At 40.9% G+C, this 21,245-nt stretch overlaps 3 protein-coding genes across 4 annotated transcripts; all 3 read right to left on the bottom strand.

Moving 5' to 3' along the window:
- Positions 1-1,257: 1,257 nt before the first annotated feature.
- Positions 1,258-5,763, bottom strand: LOC138204427 (TNFAIP3-interacting protein 1-like). 2 transcript variants are annotated; one of them, XM_069159685.1, is made up of 10 exons: positions 5,636-5,763; positions 4,503-4,609; positions 4,286-4,355; positions 3,929-3,985; positions 3,759-3,824; positions 3,579-3,644; positions 3,302-3,430; positions 3,108-3,185; positions 2,118-2,243; positions 1,258-2,002 (listed from the first exon to the last, which is right to left on the bottom strand). In XM_069159685.1, the coding sequence occupies exons 1-10, from the start codon at positions 5,636-5,638 to the stop codon at positions 1,841-1,843; spliced, it is 864 nt and encodes a 287-aa protein (XP_069015786.1). In that variant the 5' UTR covers positions 5,639-5,763; the 3' UTR covers positions 1,258-1,840. The 2 variants fall into 2 exon arrangements, with proteins under 2 accessions (XP_069015786.1, XP_069015785.1); XM_069159684.1 differs by lacking the exon at positions 5,636-5,763 and having other exon boundaries at positions 4,503-5,626.
- A 2,849-nt stretch (positions 5,764-8,612) lies between these two features.
- On the bottom strand, positions 8,613-13,181 carry LOC138204248 (ADP-ribosyl cyclase/cyclic ADP-ribose hydrolase 1-like). Its single transcript, XM_069159371.1, has 8 exons — positions 13,030-13,181; positions 12,407-12,527; positions 12,171-12,306; positions 12,001-12,032; positions 11,797-11,873; positions 11,621-11,698; positions 9,222-9,305; positions 8,613-9,058 (listed from the first exon to the last, which is right to left on the bottom strand). The coding sequence occupies exons 1-8, from the start codon at positions 13,179-13,181 to the stop codon at positions 9,025-9,027; spliced, it is 714 nt and encodes a 237-aa protein (XP_069015472.1). The 3' UTR covers positions 8,613-9,024.
- A 1,840-nt stretch (positions 13,182-15,021) lies between these two features.
- On the bottom strand, positions 15,022-21,193 carry LOC138204426 (ADP-ribosyl cyclase/cyclic ADP-ribose hydrolase 1-like). The gene is made up of 8 exons (XM_069159683.1): positions 20,936-21,193; positions 19,738-19,864; positions 19,502-19,640; positions 17,906-17,988; positions 16,928-17,001; positions 15,758-15,850; positions 15,493-15,576; positions 15,022-15,406 (listed from the first exon to the last, which is right to left on the bottom strand). Exons 1-8 carry the CDS (start codon positions 21,106-21,108, stop codon positions 15,349-15,351), a joined length of 831 nt encoding a protein of 276 aa, XP_069015784.1. The 5' UTR covers positions 21,109-21,193; the 3' UTR covers positions 15,022-15,348.
- Between the last annotated feature and the right edge of the window lie 52 nt (positions 21,194-21,245).

Genomic DNA, 21,245 nt, shown 5'->3' with positions numbered 1-21,245 from the left:
TAAACAAGAACACATTGCTGCTATAACTGTGCCAATAAATCTCTTGTAGAAATCCAAACAATTAAGTCTGCGCATGTTTTTGAGTCGTTAAGCTAATTGGAAACATCGAGGAGGATGATGCCAAACATGGATTTGTAACACGTTATCCCCCTTTAAGGAGTGAAGTGTGCTTCCAGCTTTAACGCGATTGGATGAATCTGAATCTGCTCGTAACAAGTGAATGCACCTGCATGTTTGTCCCGAAGGTTTATCCACAGATATGTAGTTTGCATGTACAGATATGCAGAAGTTTTGGAAATGGCCTCCGCATTGTTTGCGAGTCCATTACTGCTGAAGCTGCATTTCCTGTTTCGGCGATGGGCTTGATTGTTCCTGAAGTGTTACTTCGCTCCGGTGGGCTATAAGATCTAATCACAACACTGTGAGAGGCGAACATCTCCACAGCGATCTGTATGAGTTTTAAATTGTTGTAACCAGACATGCGTGAGAACATTAGAGCTCTGGACCTTTAGGCATTGTGCGAAAACATTGCAGCATGGTGAACGGTGCAGAGGAGCAGGTGGATGTCGGATCTTTTTTTTTTTTGTTGGTCTAAATCGGTTTCAGCCTTGAATTGCATTTAAAAATGTGACTGAATTTATCACAGCCAATAGGTAAGTGGTTTTATTATTGGCTTACAGGATGTGTGGTGTGGACGCGGTGCAGTTAGTTAGTGGTGTTTTCAATGAAAGAATCGTACTGAACACCGCCGGACGTCCTTTTTAATGCCGCCGGGTGTTCTGAAAGTTGCCGAGCCTCTAATAAACGACACCATACGGAAAGTGCCACAATTCGCCTATTTTCAAAAAGCTGCGATTTTTAACTTCAGTTTGATAAATGCTAGAAATGAACATGCACATAAAAACTGGGGTTTCTTGCATGAACATATTATTTACCTCTAATATATGTACCAACAGGTTCAATTTGTTATCTTTCTGGTCACGTTTGCCTGTTTAAAAAAAACAAAAAACAAAAAAACCTAAAATCCTAAAACTGTAGCATCTCCAGTGAGGTGTGTTAAAGTCGCAATCATTTTTTATTTCATGTCCCGAAGTTGAGACAAAATTTCTTATCCGTTGACCTTCTATATCTGTTTTGATGATCTTCTCTGACCTGCCGGACGGGAACATCGGCTATCAGAGATGGACGTGTTCATTCTGCCTCCTGTAGGGGGCAGCGCTGCCATTATGTATGACGTCAGTGACTTACAGGGTACCAGACAGTTCAGGAGTTTTATTTTCAAGATAAATACACAAGAAACAGAAACAAAACTACCTGCTGACGATTGTTTTAAACATACATAAATATATTGTACAAAATAAATGTCCCTTCACAGTCCTTTTCCTCAAACCCTCGATATCTTCCGTCTACACAGACCTCAATTAGATGGCCACGACCCGAGTTTCCCTTTTTCCTGACCGACGAAGGCGTTTCCGTGTTTGCACGCTGCGGAAAGCACCTCTTTCTTTTTTGGGCACCTTCGATCAATGTTATCCGTGTCAGTAGTGTTTGGGAAAGTGCATTAAAAGGATATCTCCCGAAGGAGCCGAGTCACCGGAGGAGGAAGGAAGAAGTCGCCGCTCGACGTGTGCGCCGCTGTGCTTTTTTTTTTTGTGTGTTTTTTTTTTTTTTTCTCCCCCCCCCCTCCGCATACCTAATGAACCCAAAAGCGGCGGAGCGGCCTCCTCGCGACCGCTTTAAAAAACTACCTGAAGCGGAAGCTGCAGCAGTCGAGTAAAAAGCCTCGCCCCGCTAACGAATGACTCTGATCCGGTCGTCGTCACGGCAGGAGAGATTTCCGTCAAGTGCGCTGAAACATTATCACGCAAAGAGACTGACGTTTCACTGTTTGCCGCTGACGGGGGTGACGCCTTTGGAAGTGGACGAGCTGCTGGTTAACCGGGAGGACCCGCCAGTTCGGACACTTGGATGGATTTGTGCAGGTGCAGCGAGTCAAAGTCACCTGGAAGGACAGACGCACGACATATTCCACTGTTTAATTCTATATCTACCGCAGCGAACGTGGAAAAATGATCAAAAAAATGTAAAAAAAATGTAAAAAAAACTTGAAATAGTACCGGAGATTTGAGGACGGGCGGCTCTTCGTGACCTTTCCTGACCTTCTTCTCCAGCTCCAGATACTTCTCCTGAAGCTTCGTTCTGTCCCTTCGCTCTTTCAAAAAGTCCTCCTTGTACACTTCAGCCTGAAATGCGGATGACAAAAAAAAACAACACAAAAAAAAACATGATGAGGACAGAAATGGAAATCTGACTGCAAAAAAAAAAAGAAAAGAAAAAAGCCCTTTATGCCCAGAGACAGCTGAGAGGCTAATTAGCTTAGCTCGCCTAGCTCTCTTTAAAGATAAAAAAAAAAGAAACACACAAACGTCGCTATAGGTCACGTGTTATATCTCATTTGTTTATTCTGTACGAAAACCAAAGTTTTACATGTAAAATTGTTTTTTTTTTTTTAAATTTTATGAGAGGCCAGACATTTTCTTGTCCGGGAGCAGTTGCCGGTAACAAAGTTGTATAAATCACAACTTTGCGCTCTGTTAAATCACAGCGTGATTTATTTACACTTTGGTATTTATTTTTTTTTTTTTCCTTTGGACAGAGCCGTGGCTAGCTGCTTCCCTCCGTTCCCAGTGTTTATGCTAAGCTAAGCTAACCCTCTTCGTCACAATTCCAGTACCGTGATTGATCTTTTATATCCAGTCCACGACCTGACACTTTGCAACCAATTACAGATGAATTATTAAAGACATTTACGGATATATAATTTTGCGGAAATTGGTGACTCTTATTTGTGATCCTTCTGATAACATTTGTGATATTTTGATCCGAAGTCAAGAGTCACGAACTGTTGATGCAACGACGACGGCGGGGCGTCGTGCATGTGCTTTGCTCTTTGTCACGTCAGCGCAGGAGGGTCAAAAAGTTCAAAATTGTGTTTCAGCGAGCGGAACATTTCCCGTCAACGGTTACTCATCGGGGAAGCGAAAAAAAAAAAAAAAAATTCCCAAAACGGTCAAACCATTACATATATGATGACAAACGAAGGTCACCTGATGTTTCCAGATGTCTTGTAGTGTTTCACCGCTCACCCCGAGAGACTGAGAGGTCTGAAGAGCCTCTTTCAAGGCCTGTACAAACACATTAAAGCTGCTGTTACCAACACTATAGTTCCACTATTAACATTAAAAATAAATAAATAAATAAATAAAAATAAAAACTGGGCCGAAGTGGGTTTTCCCTTCACCTCGTTCAGCCGTCTGATCTCCTCGTGCTGATGGCGCCCCCTGCGGGTCAGAGCGCTGTTCAGCACCCGCAGCTCTTCTGCTTCCTTCTCGGCTTTGAGTAACTCCGAGCTGACATCACCTTCTCCTTTCTGTAAAAACAAAGAAAAAAAACAACAAGTTCCCATGAGGAAATCGTTAGCCTTAGGGGAAGAAAAAAACAAAAAACAAAAAAACCCAAAAAAAACAAAACATGATCGGATCCATTAAAATGCCTTTAAAAATATTTGGCGTATTTACCCGCGTGATGCGCTCCTCTCCGTCTTCAAAGTGACTGTGTTGCTGAAATGCTTTTAAAACGTGGACCTGACAAAAAAAAAAAAGGGGAAGCACAACACTGAAATGACATAAAAGTTCAATAATACAAACTTTACGAGAGCGGAAACGATACGAATGAGTTTGAATCTGTCCCTTTCTCACCTCGTCTTTGTAATACCGCACCATGGTTCGATACTCCTTCGCCCATTTCTCATTAATAGAAAGAAGCTGAGTAAAAAAAAAAAAAGAAGAAAGAAAGAAACAACGTGAATCTCCCGACGCTGCTCTTGTGCGTTTCAAGATGAACATAAACTCTCGGTTGCGTTACTCACTTCTCTCCGTTGCTCCTCCAAGACCACGATCTGATCTTTCATCCCGACCCCCTCCGACTGAAAGCACATAAAAAAGAGATTGTTTTTTTTAATTATTTATTTATTTAAAAAAAAAGAGGAACTACTCAAACGCGGTGCGCTGTACATCCATCAGCAGCCGGATGCCCGTGACTCCACGGGCCAATTACGCAACGTGACCCTCATCATCCACCGACTTCCTTTTTTTATTTTTTATTTTTTTTTTACTCATTTTTGGAAGTTTTTCCGTCGCGCAGTTTCCAGTAACACAATGAAACACGGTTCTTTCTTTGCGGTCTGGGGGGGGGGGGGGGGGGGATCGGACGGCAGAATTATTACCTGCGTCTCTTCCAGCTGACTCTCGGGGCGGAACTCCGCGGCCGCGCGGCTCGGCAAACAAAAGTCGTACCTGAAAACAAAAGATTTGGGCCCGGAGGGGGGGGATAAATTAATTAATTAAAAAAAAAAATTAAAAAAAAATCAGGAAAAGTGACCTCAATCCTCATCCGAACATATATATATATATATATATATATATATATATATATAGTCCCACCTGTCTTGGTTCGGCAGCGACGGATACAGCCTGCAGGTTCGCCTGTGGCTTGCGGTTAACTGCGACGTGTCCACGGGCCGCCTGTCCACCGGGTTTTTGTGCACGGACTGTCGAAAAACACAGGAGGACACGCGTTTCTTAAAAGCCTTGCTTGTAAACGTCAGACTGAGGCCCGTCAGCACAGCACGTTGGTGTCCTCCACGGGCGGTCTGATTGTTTAGAGGGGTTTGAAAGGTGTCAACAAAATGAGACGTCCTTAGTTCTCGGACTCTCTTTATCTTCATTTCCTGTCATCTCTCTCATGTAACAGTCGTTTTTTTTAATTCTTTTTCTGTAAAATGTGCCAAAAACTATGCAATAACAACGATAATATATAAATTTAGTGCTAAAATATGAGCTGAAAGATGGATTAGTTGATTGAAAAAGGCAAAGATGTACTGGTTCGGCCTCAGTGCAGCGATCAGGTGAGAACAGGTGAGTTAGACATTATGATGTTCCCCTGACGTTTTTTTTTTTTTTTTTTTATCTTTGTCTGGGTTTTTTTTTTTTTTTTTTTTTACATGAAGTGATGAATCAATTAAAATATCATAGATTGATTCATTAAAAAAAAAAAAAAAAGTACCAAATATTCTTTTGTTGCAGCCCTGAAATGATCCAGTTCCATTATGGAGATGCTGTTCCCACGCAAAGAGCTTCAGTTTGCAGACTCAAACCCACAGAGGATGTGAATTATCCCACTTCCACGCAGTCACGTGATCCGCGTCTGGCTGCACATGCTCGGGTTCTCAAATATCTTGATGTCCTTATTTTAAATAATAATAATAATAATAATAATAATCATAATCATAATAATAATAAACGTACGCCAAAGATGAGACTCACACATCCTCGTTTTCTTTATGTTGATAAGGTCTCGGTCCGCACGCGAGACGGAAACTCGTCGTTTTGTATTGTAGTCCTCGTGCTGTTGTTGAATTCAGGTCACGTATCAAGAGAACCAGGCACTTTGAATCCTTTTTGTTTTTGTTTTGTTTGTTTGTTTGTTTGTTTTTTTTGTAGAGGCTCAGACTTTCCCGAACCGAACAACGACACTTCCACGGGAGTACAACAAAATGTCAAACCAGAAAACTCACCATGTTGTGATGCTGCTGTGTCCTCGGCGCGTGCAGATCCCACTAAAAAACAACAACAACAACTGTGGTTTGACGCTGTTCGTCGCGCTGCACGTTCATATATATATATACAGAGGAACCCCCGTGACGTGCAAAAACCAGCGTTGTCCAATCAGCTGCCGGGATTCCCTCTGTGGGCGCGCTGTGGAGCCGCAGGAGGACTTTGTTGAAGGAAAGGAAAGTACGACAAGTTGATCAACATCTCATGAGCGGTAATAAAAGATGAGTTTATGGTACGAATCGATGACTAAGAGAAAATCCTGCCGCCACGCTGTAAAAAGTGAATAAATAAATTTGCATTCACGAGGTACTCCTCCAAAACATGATTTCAGTGTGACAGGTGGCTGACGTGTTTTTTTTGTTTTTTGTTTTTTTTTAATCGTTTCGAGCCAGCACTTTTGTTTATTTTGACTTTATGCTGTTTTTTTTAAAGGAACATTATCAACTGAAGTTAACAGAAAAACGATAAATGATTAAATATATACAAAAAAAAAATAGTCCTGGAAATAAATAATTGAGCTGCAAAAAGAGTGACCGAGCAAAAACTAGCAATGAAACAAACCCATGACAAGAAAAAAAAAAAAAAAAAAAAAAAAAAAAAAATTAAATACAAAAGGTGGCTTGAGTAGGGCTACGTGAAAATAATTCAATTACAAAAAAATTATGTAAAACATAACTATTATTTCTTCCATATAGGTCTTACTGGTGGGGGCAAATCCAATATAAAATCCAATTATACAGCAATATTTTGCATGACAATATTTGACAGATATGTGCGCCAAGTATAAAATTTTTTATCACATAAATAAAGAAATTTGGCCAACGTGAAACAATTATGTCATTTTTTTTTACATTGTCGGTCTCTGTTTGACAATCCCATTTAGCTATAATAAAACAATTATTGAAGTGAGATTAACAAACTGGAAACAAACCAAATAGACAAAGTTTTACTTTGGGGGTATTTTTTTGCAATTGGAAAAAAAAAACACCAATATAGCCAAATAAATCATGCTATATCGTAGCGCATACTCAGGATATCGCAAAGATATGCATCGTGATTCAAGCGTTGTGATAACATCGCATTGTGGCACTTTTGATTTCCCCTCCTACTACTTACTGAATATTTTTGAATATTTTATATGACAGAAAATAAACCCTCTTCAATAATACAGAACTGAATGAAATCTTCATGATATGTCTGTATCTGCATAAAAAGTCTTTAAAAAAAAAGGTTGTACCAGCTGACTGTTCGTTGCAAATCAGGAAATTAGCAAAAGCTAATTGTTTGAAGACTTAAATCTTTGATTAAAATCGACTGAAACTGCAACAAAGTAAGATTTGAAAATCTGATGTTCATATCATGTTTTTTTTTGTTGTTTTTTTTTTACAGTGGGCTGCCTGCAGTTACAAGCTGTACTTGTCAGACCACCTTTTTTTTTTTTTTTTACTTCCTGTGTGGTTAAACTGCAGAAGCTCTGAACGTCTGAGATACACTAACATCGACATGAAACTGTCCAAACAAATGCAAAACTCCTGGGCTGTGGTGTTGTGGGAAAACCACACATCACGCAGGCTTATCATGTTGCATAATCTTCTCGACAGCCTGTTCTCAAAAGGTGTTGACTCAGAGCAGCTTGTTTCAGGGAAGGAGGAGCGGGGAAACTACGCCGCCGCTCCTCCTCCAGTAACCGACACTCAGCTGCAGGGGACGAGACCCGTCGTTTCTTATTTCTTGTGGAAACGGGTGAGCCTGCCATATTTCCACACCCAGGCAACGCAGGATCATCATCGCTCTGCTGGAGGTGATCTGACGCGGCTGGGCGAAACAGCTGACTCCAGGGTGGAAAGAGTGAAAGATGAAAAAAAAAAAATGAAGTAAGGCAGTAATGTGGCGATATAATACGTTGGTCTCGTAGGCTTATTGATCCCAGCTGACATCCATAACCAGTGTCAAAAGTGACATACACACACACACAAAAAAAAACAGGCAAATCTACCCAGAGAGGCCCGTTTGTAGCGTCACTAGGGTTCAACCTGTTGGTTCGGAGGCAGCGGCGCTCGCCGCTCATCCACTGAGGAGACGATTAAACTGAAATATGACTCCAGTACGACCTTTGAAGTCCCCGCACTGGGACCGTGCAGGTCTTATCTCTTGTTAAAACTTGCTGAGTGTGCGGCTTTTCCCCGAAGAGGCCGCCCGGGGGGCCACTGAGACTCGAATGGATGCAGCTCGGACGGTTGCTTTTGTTTCTGTTCCTGTTCGATCAGATTTGGTGGGGAACACCGTATATGTTTCGCTGTCGCCAGATCAGCACTTTGCCACTTGTCTACACTGCATGTCTATTGCTACACAGAGATTATTATTATTAGCACTGTGAGCGGCAGCGGCGCTGACTCAAAGCGTGACCGTGCTTACCGACATTACAGCTCCTCGTCAGAGCAGCCCGTGTCGTGGTTTTTACAGAAGGGGGCCGCATGAAACACCTGTGCCAGTACCCAGCACCGACAGCCTCTTTACGGTACGCGTGACACATGCAGAGAGTCACCGAGAAAGGAAAGAGGAGGTTTTACTCTGCTGCTACTCCTTCTTTCCTGCCGCAACAGTCTCACTCTGCAAGGCACGCACACTTTGATCATTGGTGCCGAAGCACTTTCCTTTTCTGTCTAGCGGTTTCGCAGCTTTTTGCATACACCTTTGGGTAACCTTCGGTAGCAGGTTTCATGCGAAACAACAAAAAAGAAAGTGAAAAAAAAAACCAGCAAGAGTTAATCATTTAAGCAAATGTTTGCTGGACTGTGCAGTATTTCCACGAAACCCAATGGGGTGATTTCATTGAGAGTTTTTACAAAAGATAAACGTGTTCATCCTTTATCATAACTTGGGAACATTTCTGAGGTTTTGTTTCATTTTTTTGTTCAAAGAAGAAGAAGAAGAGGCTGGAATTATACTTTATTTTGCTCGTAATTTGTTTTACAGGTAGAAGCCCACCAACAATTCACATCACATAGCAGCATAAAATGTTCTTTTTGCTCCTCAAATTTAAAAGTGATACTTTAGATTAAAACACAGAGCATACATATCAATAATAATAACATATATTTCAGATCTGTGAAAAGCATCCGCTGACTCAGAACCAGGTCCCTTTATTTCAGAAAGAAAAAGAAAACTGAATAATTTATTGGTAAAACAAAATTATCCACGGGCACATTTTAGTACGCAAGACATGTCAGAGCATATTGTTGATTTTAGAAAGTGAAAGTAAATGAAAACACACACCAGCCACATGTTTCCTCACATCTGGTGTCTGACAGTTTAATCTTTGGCTGAATTCCAGCAGGCTTCACTGATTTTACCGTTTTTTTATGCACTCTTCGATCTGAGCACTGCAGTAAAAGACAAAGCAACACGAGGTTAGTAAACTGTGTGAACGCATATATTAAACAAATATATATGTATTTACTGCATATATATGTTGTCAGAAAATAATATTAATAATATCCAACAAATTAATAACATCCTCTCTGCTCAAAAGCATACTGTACTTACCTGGCAATACCTTTGCAAGAATAGGAAATATTGTTATCCAGGACTTTCCGTAGTTCCTTTAGAGAGTCACTGTCACATTTGTTTCTGTATAAATGAAATGCACAAGGAACAGTGACATAAAGTACCCTTCATACACATACATACCGTTCACAGAAAGCACAGAACTGATAATTGGCACATGAAAAACCAGCAATTAAGAAAAAAAAAAACGCATAAGAAAGTGAAAAGAAATTAAAACTGCAAGCAGTGATATGCGGGCCCTCGCAGCTTCACGTCGGGGATCCAGCGGGTCGGGGCCGCTGGCTCCCCGACGTGAAGCATGCGAGGGTCGGCATATTCCCGCTTGCAGTTTTCTTTTTTTTCTCGATCTTGTTCCTTATTCTTCTTTAAAAAAAAAAAAAAAAAATTCTTTTTTTGGGCGGCTTTAACATCTTCAAAAACTCATGAAACTTGGTGCCTGACGCATGTTTCATGAAGTTTGGAGCATCGTTTGACCTTAAACATCAACTTCCTCTGTCACGGCGAAACATCAGACTTAGCCGCATCGCCCTGGCTATACTATATACAAAAATTAATTTTGGGTCACTTTTTTGACCTTTTTTGTAGGTCCCCGAACCTGTGTGGCTTACCCTTAGAGGGACTTGCCTTAGGAGGTCTCGCCCTCCGTAAACCACATGGCTTACCCTTAGAGGGATTCGCTCTCCGTGAACCGTGTGGCTTATTAAGGGTACTCGCCCTCAGTAAGTCATGAACCTTGTGTTGTTACCTCGGCGGGTAAACCGTGAACCATGTGTGTTGTTACCTCGGCGGGTAAACTGTGAGTGTTGTTACCTCGGCAGGTAAACCGTGAACTTTTTGTGTTGTTACCTCGGCGGGTAAACCGTGAACCATGTGTGTTGTTACCTCGGCGGGTAAACCGTGAACCTTTTGTGTTGTTACCTCGGCGGGTAAACCGTGAACAATGTGTGTTACCTCGGCGGGGCTCGAACCCGTGTCTTCATGAGGTCGTTTCCAGCTCGGGGTCGGCGTCGTAGACCGCTGGACTATCTTCGGCGCCAGAGGACAAGTCGCGGCAGGAGAAAAAGTTTCACGGAGTTCACTCAGAGCTTCCAGTGACTCAACCGACAGTCTGGTTAACTCAACAGGTAAAAGATTCTACTTCACCAAGTTGCTATTAATGGTTCAAATTCCACCTGTTGATGGTGATTCAACTTTTAGTGACGTTGAAACGTTTGGAGAAATTGAAAAAGTTTTGCGTATACTACACATTACAGGAAGATATTTAATATCACTGCAGACCCCCTTGAAAACATATATAGCTACTATCCACAGAATGTCTGCGGCAATTTTGGTCGCATTTGAATGCATATTTATGGTCGGTGGAGTTATAGGTTGCAGTGAGCCAAAGATTTGTCACAATGCTGTCTAACTCCTGGGAAGATTAGTGGCGCAGTGGTTAGGACTGCCGTCTCTCAGCCAGAAGGCTTGGGGTTAAATCCCCCCCTTTGTCATGATTTAAAATTTTTTTAAAAATCATGTAATTTTTTTACTTGCGGTAATTTTTTGAACAACATGCCATTGCATGACTTTTGGGTCACTTTTTGGCCGCCACGCCACGGGGACACCGATCGACGAAAACAAATTATTTTGATAACTTTTAATTCCAAAGGGTCAGGGTTAAGGGTTTGATTCCCCCCTCTGTAATGACTTTAAAAAAAAAATGTCATCCAAATTATGAAAAAAAAAGTCATACGACAGCAAAGACTGACCTAAAAGTCATTTTTGGGTCACTTTTTGGACATGCTGTAGCATGACTTTTATATCATATTTTGGACAACATGCTATAGTATGACTTTTGGGTCACTTTTTGGCCGCCACGCCACAGGCACACCCATTGACGAAAACAAATTCTTATGATAACTTTTAATTCCAAACATGTTAAGCGGGCACAGACTCACTTTCAAGTCGGTCTGACAAAATCTGAAGGAGGAATTTGTTAAAGTACAACATGTGCGAATCGCCAAAAATGGCGACTAAATTCAAAATGGCGGACTCCCTGTTGAGTTGAGGTAATGGTGCGATGTAACTTTTTTGTACGTCTAGGTGCGATACACATGTCCACTAAATTTCGTGCATGTAGGTAAATGGAGCCACCCGGGCATCTCTTTAGGGGGCGCTAGCGAGCCATTTGGCCACGCCCACTCGCGACTCCACTAAAATACAAAAGTTTTCGCCGGGAGAGACGGCTGTACCAACTTTCATGAGTTTTTGAATATGATAAAGCCTCCAAAAATGCAGTTGTTTACGGAGAATCATAATAATCGCTTGGATAACAATAGGGCTTTCGCACCATCGGTGCTCAGGCCCAAAAAACAGTTCGACATAGAAACAAAACGTACTTATTCTCGGTGATCAGAATAACCTGAAGCTTCGTCACCCGGGGATACTTCAGTCTCTTGAGCTCAATTCTTGCAAAAATAACTAGCAGTATAAACAAAAAAAGGCACAATTTAGAAGGAATGTAAATTCTTATCTTGTCTTCATTTAAGTTTAGAAATGTGTCACTACAACTTCTTACGTGTCGGGATCAAATGGTTTGCTTCTCTGTCCATCTAGCATGACTGTGGTATTTCCACAGGCATAATCTGCAAACTACACATACAAATTTATTATATAAAAGAATATCCAATGCATTCATGTATTCAGTTTCAGTTCAAGATAAAAATACAAGTTATATGTGGTAGGGAACACGGGGAAACACGCCCCGTGATTGCCTAACATCTGGATTGCTGAAGAACCACTGATCTTCTCCTTTCCAATCCCAAAATTACTACTGGTTTGCATCATGTATTTCATATTAATAATTCTAAAGAGGATTCTACAAAGTACTGAATTGAAGGTCTAAATACTTTCATAAATGAGACAGACTGTTTCAGCTCATATTCTTACCGTTGCTGCCCTTCTCTTCCCACCATGTCCAACCGTTCATAATAAATCCCAACAACGTGTCCTCCAAAGTGAAAAAATGATTCCTCTCCTCAGTGAATTTATGGACCAGGTCCGTTGTGTTGCACCAGAACATCGTCTAAACCCCAAACAACAAAATATTATGACAACCACATCATTTAACTCAATAAAGTTTGTTCTTTTTGAACACAGACAGTCCTGTACTCAGTGGTATGTACTTTGTTACATGGATGTGTGAATGGGAACTTCGTGAAGAGCTGATCATAGGCCTCCTCTGGGAAGTTGCATGGGTCCTTCCCCACATACGCTTCTTCAATCGCGCTCAGTACCTCCTTACATCTGAAAAATAAAATGGAACTACTTCGTAACTGAAATGTGGAGCAGACTCATTGTATCGCATACTGTTTAAGTGTAAGTGTATGCTGTTATTCCAAGTGAATTTATTGGAGACTACGGCCGGACACCATATTTATATGTCGTGATTATATCAATGTTGTGATATGAAGTGTTGGCTTTTTTGTGGTTCTAAAGGCTGGATTACAGAAAAGAAATGCGCTTTGTTGAACTAACCAGACTGTTGAAGCTGGGCTATTATGAACCTTTACCCACTTAATCATTATACCTACAATACTAACGATTATTTATCAAAAATCTCATTGAGTGAATATTTTGGGAAAGCATCAATAGTCATCCCAGCAATATAGTCGCAATATCGATATCAAGTTGTGATTGTGAAATTTGGTTTTGTCCGGATCACCTAAAAACAATTTTAAAAATAGACATCTCTTCTTGAATGTGGCTTTGAACTAATAACATTAAATGTAAATGTAGAGCAGCTTGCCTCTCTTGTTTCTCAGGGTACTTCTCGCATCTCTTCATGAATTCTTTCCTGAATTGGTCAGTTTGAGGAAGCAGCAGTACCAGTGGGACCACCATAACAATCAGAGTACATCCAACGCCGACAACGGCTAATGCAAAATATACCCAGTTCATTTGAAAACCTTTCCTTTAAAAGCTTTCAGGACACCGAACCGTTGTTACCGAAGTAGTTGTCGTGTCACATGATTTCACTGGCTGCTTGCCAAGGGTCAAAGATTGTGTACAAAAGGCTGCAGTATCAGTAGTCTGAAATAAATAGCTGGACAGATGGACACACCTCTGGTGGCAGGTTCTGTATATCCTTGGTTTTGTGGAGAGGACACTGCAGCTTTTTTGCAGAACTGTCAAGATTTCATGATGATTTCACTTTTATACTTGTGGCAGTGGTCAAGTGATAATGTTAATATTATACCATATCTGCCTAACAATAAATCTGTCAGACACAAAGAACTTTGTTGAAAAATGATTCAAATGTGCAAACTTCACATCTGGCCGAGGAAGTTGAGACCCAGACGCTTTAGACTCCAAGAAAATAGGCAAATTCTTGAAGAGAGCATACGATTTAAACGAAATAAAAAACCAACAGTAATGTACGAGGGTGGATCAAGGCTGCTCCTGTTGTGCACGAACGATGTGAGGCTCCACCTACATCTCATCAGGTGTGTGGAGGCTCCACCTACATCTCATCAGGTGTGTGGAGGCTCCACCTACATCTCATTAGGTGTGTGGAGGCTCCACCTACATCTCATCAGGTGCGTGGAGGCTCCACCTACATCTCATTAGGTGTGTGGAGGCTCCACCTACATCTCATCCGGTGCGTGGAGGCTCCACCTACATCTCATCCGGTGTGTGGAGGCTCCACCTACATCTCATTAGGTGTGTGGAGGCTCCACCTACATCTCATTAGGTGTGTGGAGGCTCCACCTACATCTCATCAGGTGTGTGGAGGCTCCACCTGCAGCTGCTCCTCCTGTGATTGGTACAGCTGATCCTCATTCCACTAATCAACACTGCAGTATATCTACCCCCTGGTCAATCACTCAAACTTGTTCAGATCCACTCGTCTGCCCTCACAACAAATGTTTTTTTTTAATTTTTCTGAGGTTTTCATTGTTAACAGTGTCTTTTAAATTGGAGAAAGCAAGAAAATACTGTGCCATTTAAGACGTTAACTCAAGCTTTTAAGTTAGTTGTACTCAATGTAATTGAGGCGATGAGTTGCCTCGAAGGTTTTAAGTTTTGAGTCACATGATTTTGAGTATTAATAAGTGAAAGTGTTTGATTTGTATGTCATTTTAAAAATGACCAAAAAAAGAACATTTGTTGAGCTGAGTTAACATAAAAGAAAGTGTTAAAGTACTTCATTTTTGAAATTCTGTCAGCTTAATCCCATGAAGAGGTGAATAAAAACTGTTGTCCCATTAACTAAAAATATTTAAATTCTCTTAATAATAGCTTTAATTTAACTGTAATCAAAGCATACATGTAGGATGTAAAAAAAAGTACTTATGTTTAAAATAATGCAAAAAAAAAATATATTTAACTGTCTTATTCGAGAAAATCTGCAATCTCTTGTTAAAGCGAGGGAGGGGTCAATTTTGTAAATGATTCTTTTAAATACAACCTGGTTGAACACGCTTGGAGTGTTTAAAACAACTATAAAAGAAGATCCACCATGGTGCGCTTACTCTCGGTGCTTGAGTGGGACTAGTTCTGGGACACTTTCATTTTGTCAAAGTATCTTATGTCGTTTTAAACTAAAATAACTTCTTCATGGTAAAAATGTTCAATAGAGTGGTTCTGATGATAATTTAGGTTGATAAATTAGAACTACGTGGACAAATGAAAACTCATATTTAGGTAAATGACGTAAGAAAATAGGGTGCTTCAGCTCGTTTTTATAGCTGTCACCTAGTGAGCGCATCAAAAGACAACTTTACAACCTCATGTTTTCATATTTTATTTTATTTTTTTAAAACAATGCGAATAAAAATAGAGGTGAGATAGTATTTTTAAAATAGATGGCAGCACTGATATTTTACCCTGCAGGACATTGACCACAACTCATACAGACCTAATAAAAAGCTTCCCTGTCACAGCCTGCAAAATTAAAAGATGCATTGATATGTTGTAAAAATCTATAAGCGACATTTATGTAAAATAAAAAAGACACATTTGTTATTTAGTCAAACTGGCCCACAGGTACAAAAATATTTAAAGTACGTTTACAAAAACAGATTGGAAAACAAGACAAATACTCTATAGAGCTGGTTGTTAATTTTCACCAGCAGGGTCCGCAGGGATTTCTTGGACTGTCGATGCACTCTTGGATCCGAGATCTGTAGAGAGGCAGAATAACAAGTTCATCTTCTGTGTGAGGACAGAAACATACATGATAAGCTCCTTTCACACACGTTATACTTACTCAATGACTTCTTTGCACTTATATTTTATTCTCCTACCCAGCTGTTTCTGCACTTCCTTTAAAGATGCATTCGCGCAGTTTGTCCTGAAGAGGAGAGACGCACAAACGATTCAGAAACAACGACTTCAGGATACATTTTTTTTCAGTTCAAGTGTTTTTCTGTGTTTTGTTGACGTTCATAGATAAACACGCCAAACATCACATCAAAAAAGAAGCAAAAAAAGGGAAAAACAAAGTGTGGGTGAAGGGAAAGAGAAAATCTTACTTGGTACTCGAGTTCTTCTGTATGACCAGAATAACTGTCAGGCTTTTAACTCTGGGGGAGCTGAGCCTCTCCACCTCGATGCGCCTAAAAGCGCTGACGGCCAAAAGAAAAGAGGACAGTTTAGAGGGATTATATGAAATCACAGTGAAAAGCGCAACCAACGTACAGCCACAGGAACACGGCGACTTTTCTGTTGTACATGAACTAATACTGCACTTGTTCCCTTTCAGTTTGTCCTCGTCTGTATTCAGCAGCGCACAGCGTTCCCCTCTAAATCATCCTAAAGTGCTAATTAAAGGATCTGTGGTAATCTCTGAGAATTATTCTGATGCAGAATGTCTTCATAAAACTTTCTCCTCACGTAACTGTAAAAGGGAAATAGGACAGAAGAAATAAATCCCCCGCAAAAAATCTGCACACATCAAAGTGATTCACAGTAGAGACGCAGTCATTTAACGCCGACTTGAAAACAAAGACAAACAGAAAACTGCCGATAAAATACAATATAATCATAAAATGTATATATATGTAAACGCAACAAAACAAACCGTTGTATTTGCTGACTGAAAGACCATCTGAGAGTGAGATATCAAAATAGAGTACGGGGGTAGCTGGGTAAGAAATGGAATATAAAAAATATAAACCTAAAAGTAATATAGACCTAAAATAAACAGCTATTTCTTTAATAATATCTCCAACTCGTGTAAATATCGCAAAACTAGAGCTGAAATAGTTAGAAAAAGAAAAATGGAAGCAAAAACAAGAGTGTTGCATTTCTATTTTTGTTGAGTGTAAATAAATAAATGTGATGGGGAAAGCATTCGGATAAACATGAGTTTGAAATCTGGCAAAAATCGCAGTGACCTTGGAGAAAGAGCCCCCTTGAGTTCTCAAACAGGAAATGCATAAAAAAAAAAAAAAAATGGTAAAAATTGTCTTTAGTAAGGTGTGCAGACAAGGAGACAAGAAGAGGCTCGGTGTCCTCGATGTCCAACAGGCTGCATCCCAGAATGCACTGGGAAGTTAGTCGGCATCAGTTATTGTCCTGGAGTTTAAATGTACGAGAACGTGATAAAAAAATTAAAAAAAAAAAAAAAAAGAGACACTTCCTCAATAGCTGAAGTCATAAAAAAAAGGGTGCGAGGAGCCCGAGCGGGGCGGAGAACCGACCTGTCGGGAGTGACCGGGACGTCGATGGATCCGTTCAGCATTACCGTGACGTCACCGCAGGCAGCGTCTGCAAACTGCACACACGAGGAGGTCGTTGGAGGAGAAAATATGGCTCAAATAGTGACAAATAGTGACACGTATTACCCAGAGATGATAAGTAGGTGAATAGCAACACATTCATGAGAAGGTTTGTACAAAAAAAAAAAAAAGCACACGCTTTTCATCAATTTCGTTGCTGCACCAGCAGCTGATATGAATATGAGTTTTTAGACAGATCGATAAGACTTTATTAATCCCACAGTGGTCGTCAGCAGCAGCGTCGAAACACAGTTATGAAGAAAAAGGTGCACACAATAAGGAAAAATGATAAAAAACATATACAATAACATAGGATAGATGAAAAAGATTTTCTTTTTTGAAAAAGTAAGACCAGTGAATAAATACACACACACACACACACACACACATACACATCAACTCTATACACAAAAATTCAATAAATATAACTTGAGAAGGAAAAAAAAAAAAAAGTGTCAGTTTAAATTTGTCAGTTTAAATTTGGACTGTTTGTTTTCTTATCATACACTTTAATCTGCTGTTGACGGTTTGTTTTCGTTTCCCGTTCGCCACTCTTTTACGTTTGAATAAGTACGTATTGTCATATATACACGGGGAAAAAGTCCATCACGTGGAAGTTGTTGCATAACAGCCGAACTAAACCAAAGCAGGGCTCCTCTGAATGTGTGGGCCGCAATGTGGCTCCATGGAGACCGACACAAAGCCTCATTGACGAAGAGCTGGCCGGTGTGACCTTTTTCTTCTCCCCTCACCGCCGCAATCATTTAGTGCCCAGAGGAGAGATATTTTGCCGCACCTTGTGGTCCGCGATATGTTTAACCTCGAATAACTTCTCCACCGCCGGACCGTGGTGTATTTTTGTCCGCGGAGACTTAGGGAAATTCTCGTCGGGCAACTTACGGCGGCTGAGGTTCTGTTCCAAAACGAGCGAACGGGGTTGTTAACGCAGTCCGTCCATTTCGGGCAGCCGTCGGTGAACGTTTCTACAAACGACAACGTGAAAGATTATTATTATTATTTATTTATTTTTATTATTATTATTTTTTTTGGGGGGGGGGGGGGGAGGGGAGGGGAGGAGCGAGCTCATGTGAAACTGAAAAAAAAAAAGGGAAACCTCAGAAGGTCACACGTCGGTTAAAAAAAAAAAAAAAAAGAAGAAGAAGAGAGTATTAAAAGATCGAGCGCAACATTAAGTGATGTTATCAGAAACACAAACCAAATCTAGATGTGCAATAACTGTGAACATACAAAGTAAAAGTACGTTACTGTGCGTGGGATAGTTACCATTTGGGAACACGGGGCTCGAAAGGGTTCACATACGAGCAGCATTTGTCGCGAGGGCACGAGCACTGAAGCGCAGCACAACAGGAAGTCGGCGTTTAACGTCTCAAAGGATGCTTGAAACCTCATGAAAAGTGTCACGTACATGTAGCGCGGTGATCACTGCTTTCAGTTTCAATTTGTGTCGCTTTTACTGCTTTTACTGCTTTTTTTTTGCTTTTACTGCTTTTATTGCTTTCCACGCTGCTGTAACAAAACAAGATGTCCCTTTGCGGGATCTATAAAGTCTATCTATCTATCTTTCTATCTACCCGTCTGTCTGTGCTTGACTTCAGAAAATAAACGTTCTTTCTGCTGTCACAACACGGCGACACAACCCCGTCGGCTTCCATATCAACCGACACGGAGAGGAAACGGAGTCGGGGAAGCCGGTATTTGCACACTACAAATGTGTACTTTCAACATTTTGACGCACTGCGGTTTTTTGTAACGTAGCGAGCCAACCGGCTATTTTCAAAGCAAGCGAGCTCCATTTCTTCCTTTCGCCACAACGACGCCGTGTCGCGCGACGGCAACGCTACTTCTCGGGAGCGCTCAAAAACGTCCCGCTTTCCCGGCGGGACGTCCCTCTGTTCGACGGGAGTTCGGAGGTCTGAACTTCCCCGCTTCCCAGTTGCTCGCGAACGCACCCTTCAGACTGGAGATTAAAAAAAAAAAAAAAGAAGTCTCGAGTTCTCGCTGAGTAACGCGAGGAGGTCGATTCCAGCCTCTGTCAGACCGTTAGCTCAGTTTAGCACAAAGACCGGAAACAGGTGGAGTTTTAAAAAAAAAACAAAAAAAACAAGGAGGGGTTAAGGATCAGACTATTTCTTTGGGCGCCAAGAACTTCCTGGAGTCCAGTTGTCCTCGCGAGGTTGCCGGGCAATTTCAGAAAGTTTCTGCGCCGCCCGATGTTTCCCGTCATCCGTGTCTACCGGCTGCTGGTGGTTGCTTCATATTGAGAGTACAGATGAGGGCGGTATCGGTCAGCCCGTCCCTGCACTAGTATTTTGTGGATGCTCTCGCTACCAGGAATAAAATTGCATGAGAACCTCTTTGTGATATGTGAATTCAACTGTTGGTTTTTTTTTGTGGATCTGTTTAACTGTATTGTGCAGACGATGAAGTAAACTGTGACCAGTTATGCGGTTGCCTAAAGTGCTTGAAGACTCTTACTGTCGCTGCCCTCCTTTCCACACCAGGTCAGATTCACATTCAGGACGAATCCCAACACAGTGTCCTCCAGGGTGACGAAACATTTGTTCTTCTCGGTGAACTTGTGGACCAGGTCCTTCGTTTTGCTCCACAACATCACCTGAACCCCACAAAAACGCAAAAGAAAAAAGAAAAGAGATTTACATGAATGAGATGACGCTGTGGAGAAGATGCACGATGTCGTGATCGAGGTTTACCGTGTTGCACGCGGATTTGATGGGGGCCCCGGCTATGAGAGGGTCATACGCTTCCATGGGGACGTTACAATGGTCCCGCTGGACGTAGGCTTTCTGAAATGCGTCCCATAAGGCCTGACAGTCGTAGCTGAAAAGAATAAATGAGAGTTTTTAGTATCTGGAATGTGGTTTTATGTGGTTCTGACGGGTAAAAAAAAAAGCTCCAGTTGCAGGTTCAAGATTCGGAACGGACTGTGACATGTTTTCATACTTTTAGGATTAGCTGCAGAAAGATGCATGTCTGAAATGCAGTTTATCTACTGAAGTAGCAATGCACGGTTGAAACGCAGACAACATAATGGCAGAAAATCTGGATTTTGGCCGAAAATCTGGAATCTGGACAGTTAAAGTCACTATAAAGAAACTTCATCAAAACAAAAGTATGCCCGGATCATATCTCCAGTCAATATTGGTCTATTACTGAAAAAAAAAAAAAAAAAAAAAAAAAAAGGTGCTTCAAGTCATTCAACACTGTCATCAATATCATCCACTGTGCGCACGCTGAATAAACACTAATAACGCGCAGACCAGCAGAGAGTAAATAAAGGAGAGCGACAAATCAATTATTGACTGGAATAAAACATGTCTAAACCTGAGGCTGAACTCCCACTTTAACAGAAACTTTACTTTCATATTCATTTAACACCCTTCTCACGGAAACTCTCCGAATGGCTAAACAATCATTAACACAAAAGTGAATACTGCACCAGTCAAGACTGCTCAAACATTGCAATTTATTTATTTAATTTATATAATAAGATTGTTTTAAATTATACTAAAATACATTTTGAGAAATGATCAGACTTTTTTTTTTTTTTTTTAATTTTTTTTTTAGCTCTTATTCAGCCAAACCTCCTGTATATAAATGGGACAGAAAAAAAAAAAAAAAAAAGTACAGAATAAAACTTCATGAATTTATTGCAGGACATTGAAGGGCAACACGGCACTGGTTTTTTTTTTTACCTGTGCATACTTAACAAACTGGGTACTGATGCATATATACATATATAAATAGGCTATATATAAAATAAGATGATTTCAATATATTCAGTCTTCAGTTGTGTGAGGATAAGGACCCCCCCCCCCTTTTTTTTTTTTTCTTTATACGTGTAGCCTACACGAATGTGGGAAAAACCGAGAAAATAATAGACACGCTTACCCTGTAAAAGTTTTGCACCGAGCAAAAAACACAGGTTGAAATTGACCTTTTTCCTGGCGCAGGACCAATGTCCACACCACCGCGAGGACAACAACGAGAAGGACAGAAGCGACGCAGAAAATGAGGCAGCATCTCCTCTTCTTCTGCCGGAGACAAGATTCTCTGCAGTCCATTTATTTGCGAGTCCGAAAAATAAAAAGTTCAACTTCGAGTGAAACTTCGGCGGACGGCTTGTCGTCTACTTGTGCCTCGCTCGCGCTTTGCACCTTCTATTTAGAGAATTAGTGCGCACTTCAACGAGGTCGTCGCG

The sequence above is a fragment of the Embiotoca jacksoni genome, unplaced genomic scaffold (assembly GCF_022577435.1).
Source record: "Embiotoca jacksoni isolate LCO1_2020_lvr unplaced genomic scaffold, fEmbJac1.0.p SCAF_25, whole genome shotgun sequence".
Lineage (NCBI taxonomy): Eukaryota > Metazoa > Chordata > Actinopteri > Embiotocidae > Embiotoca > Embiotoca jacksoni.
This window is presented reverse-complemented; position numbering and strand designations above follow the sequence as displayed.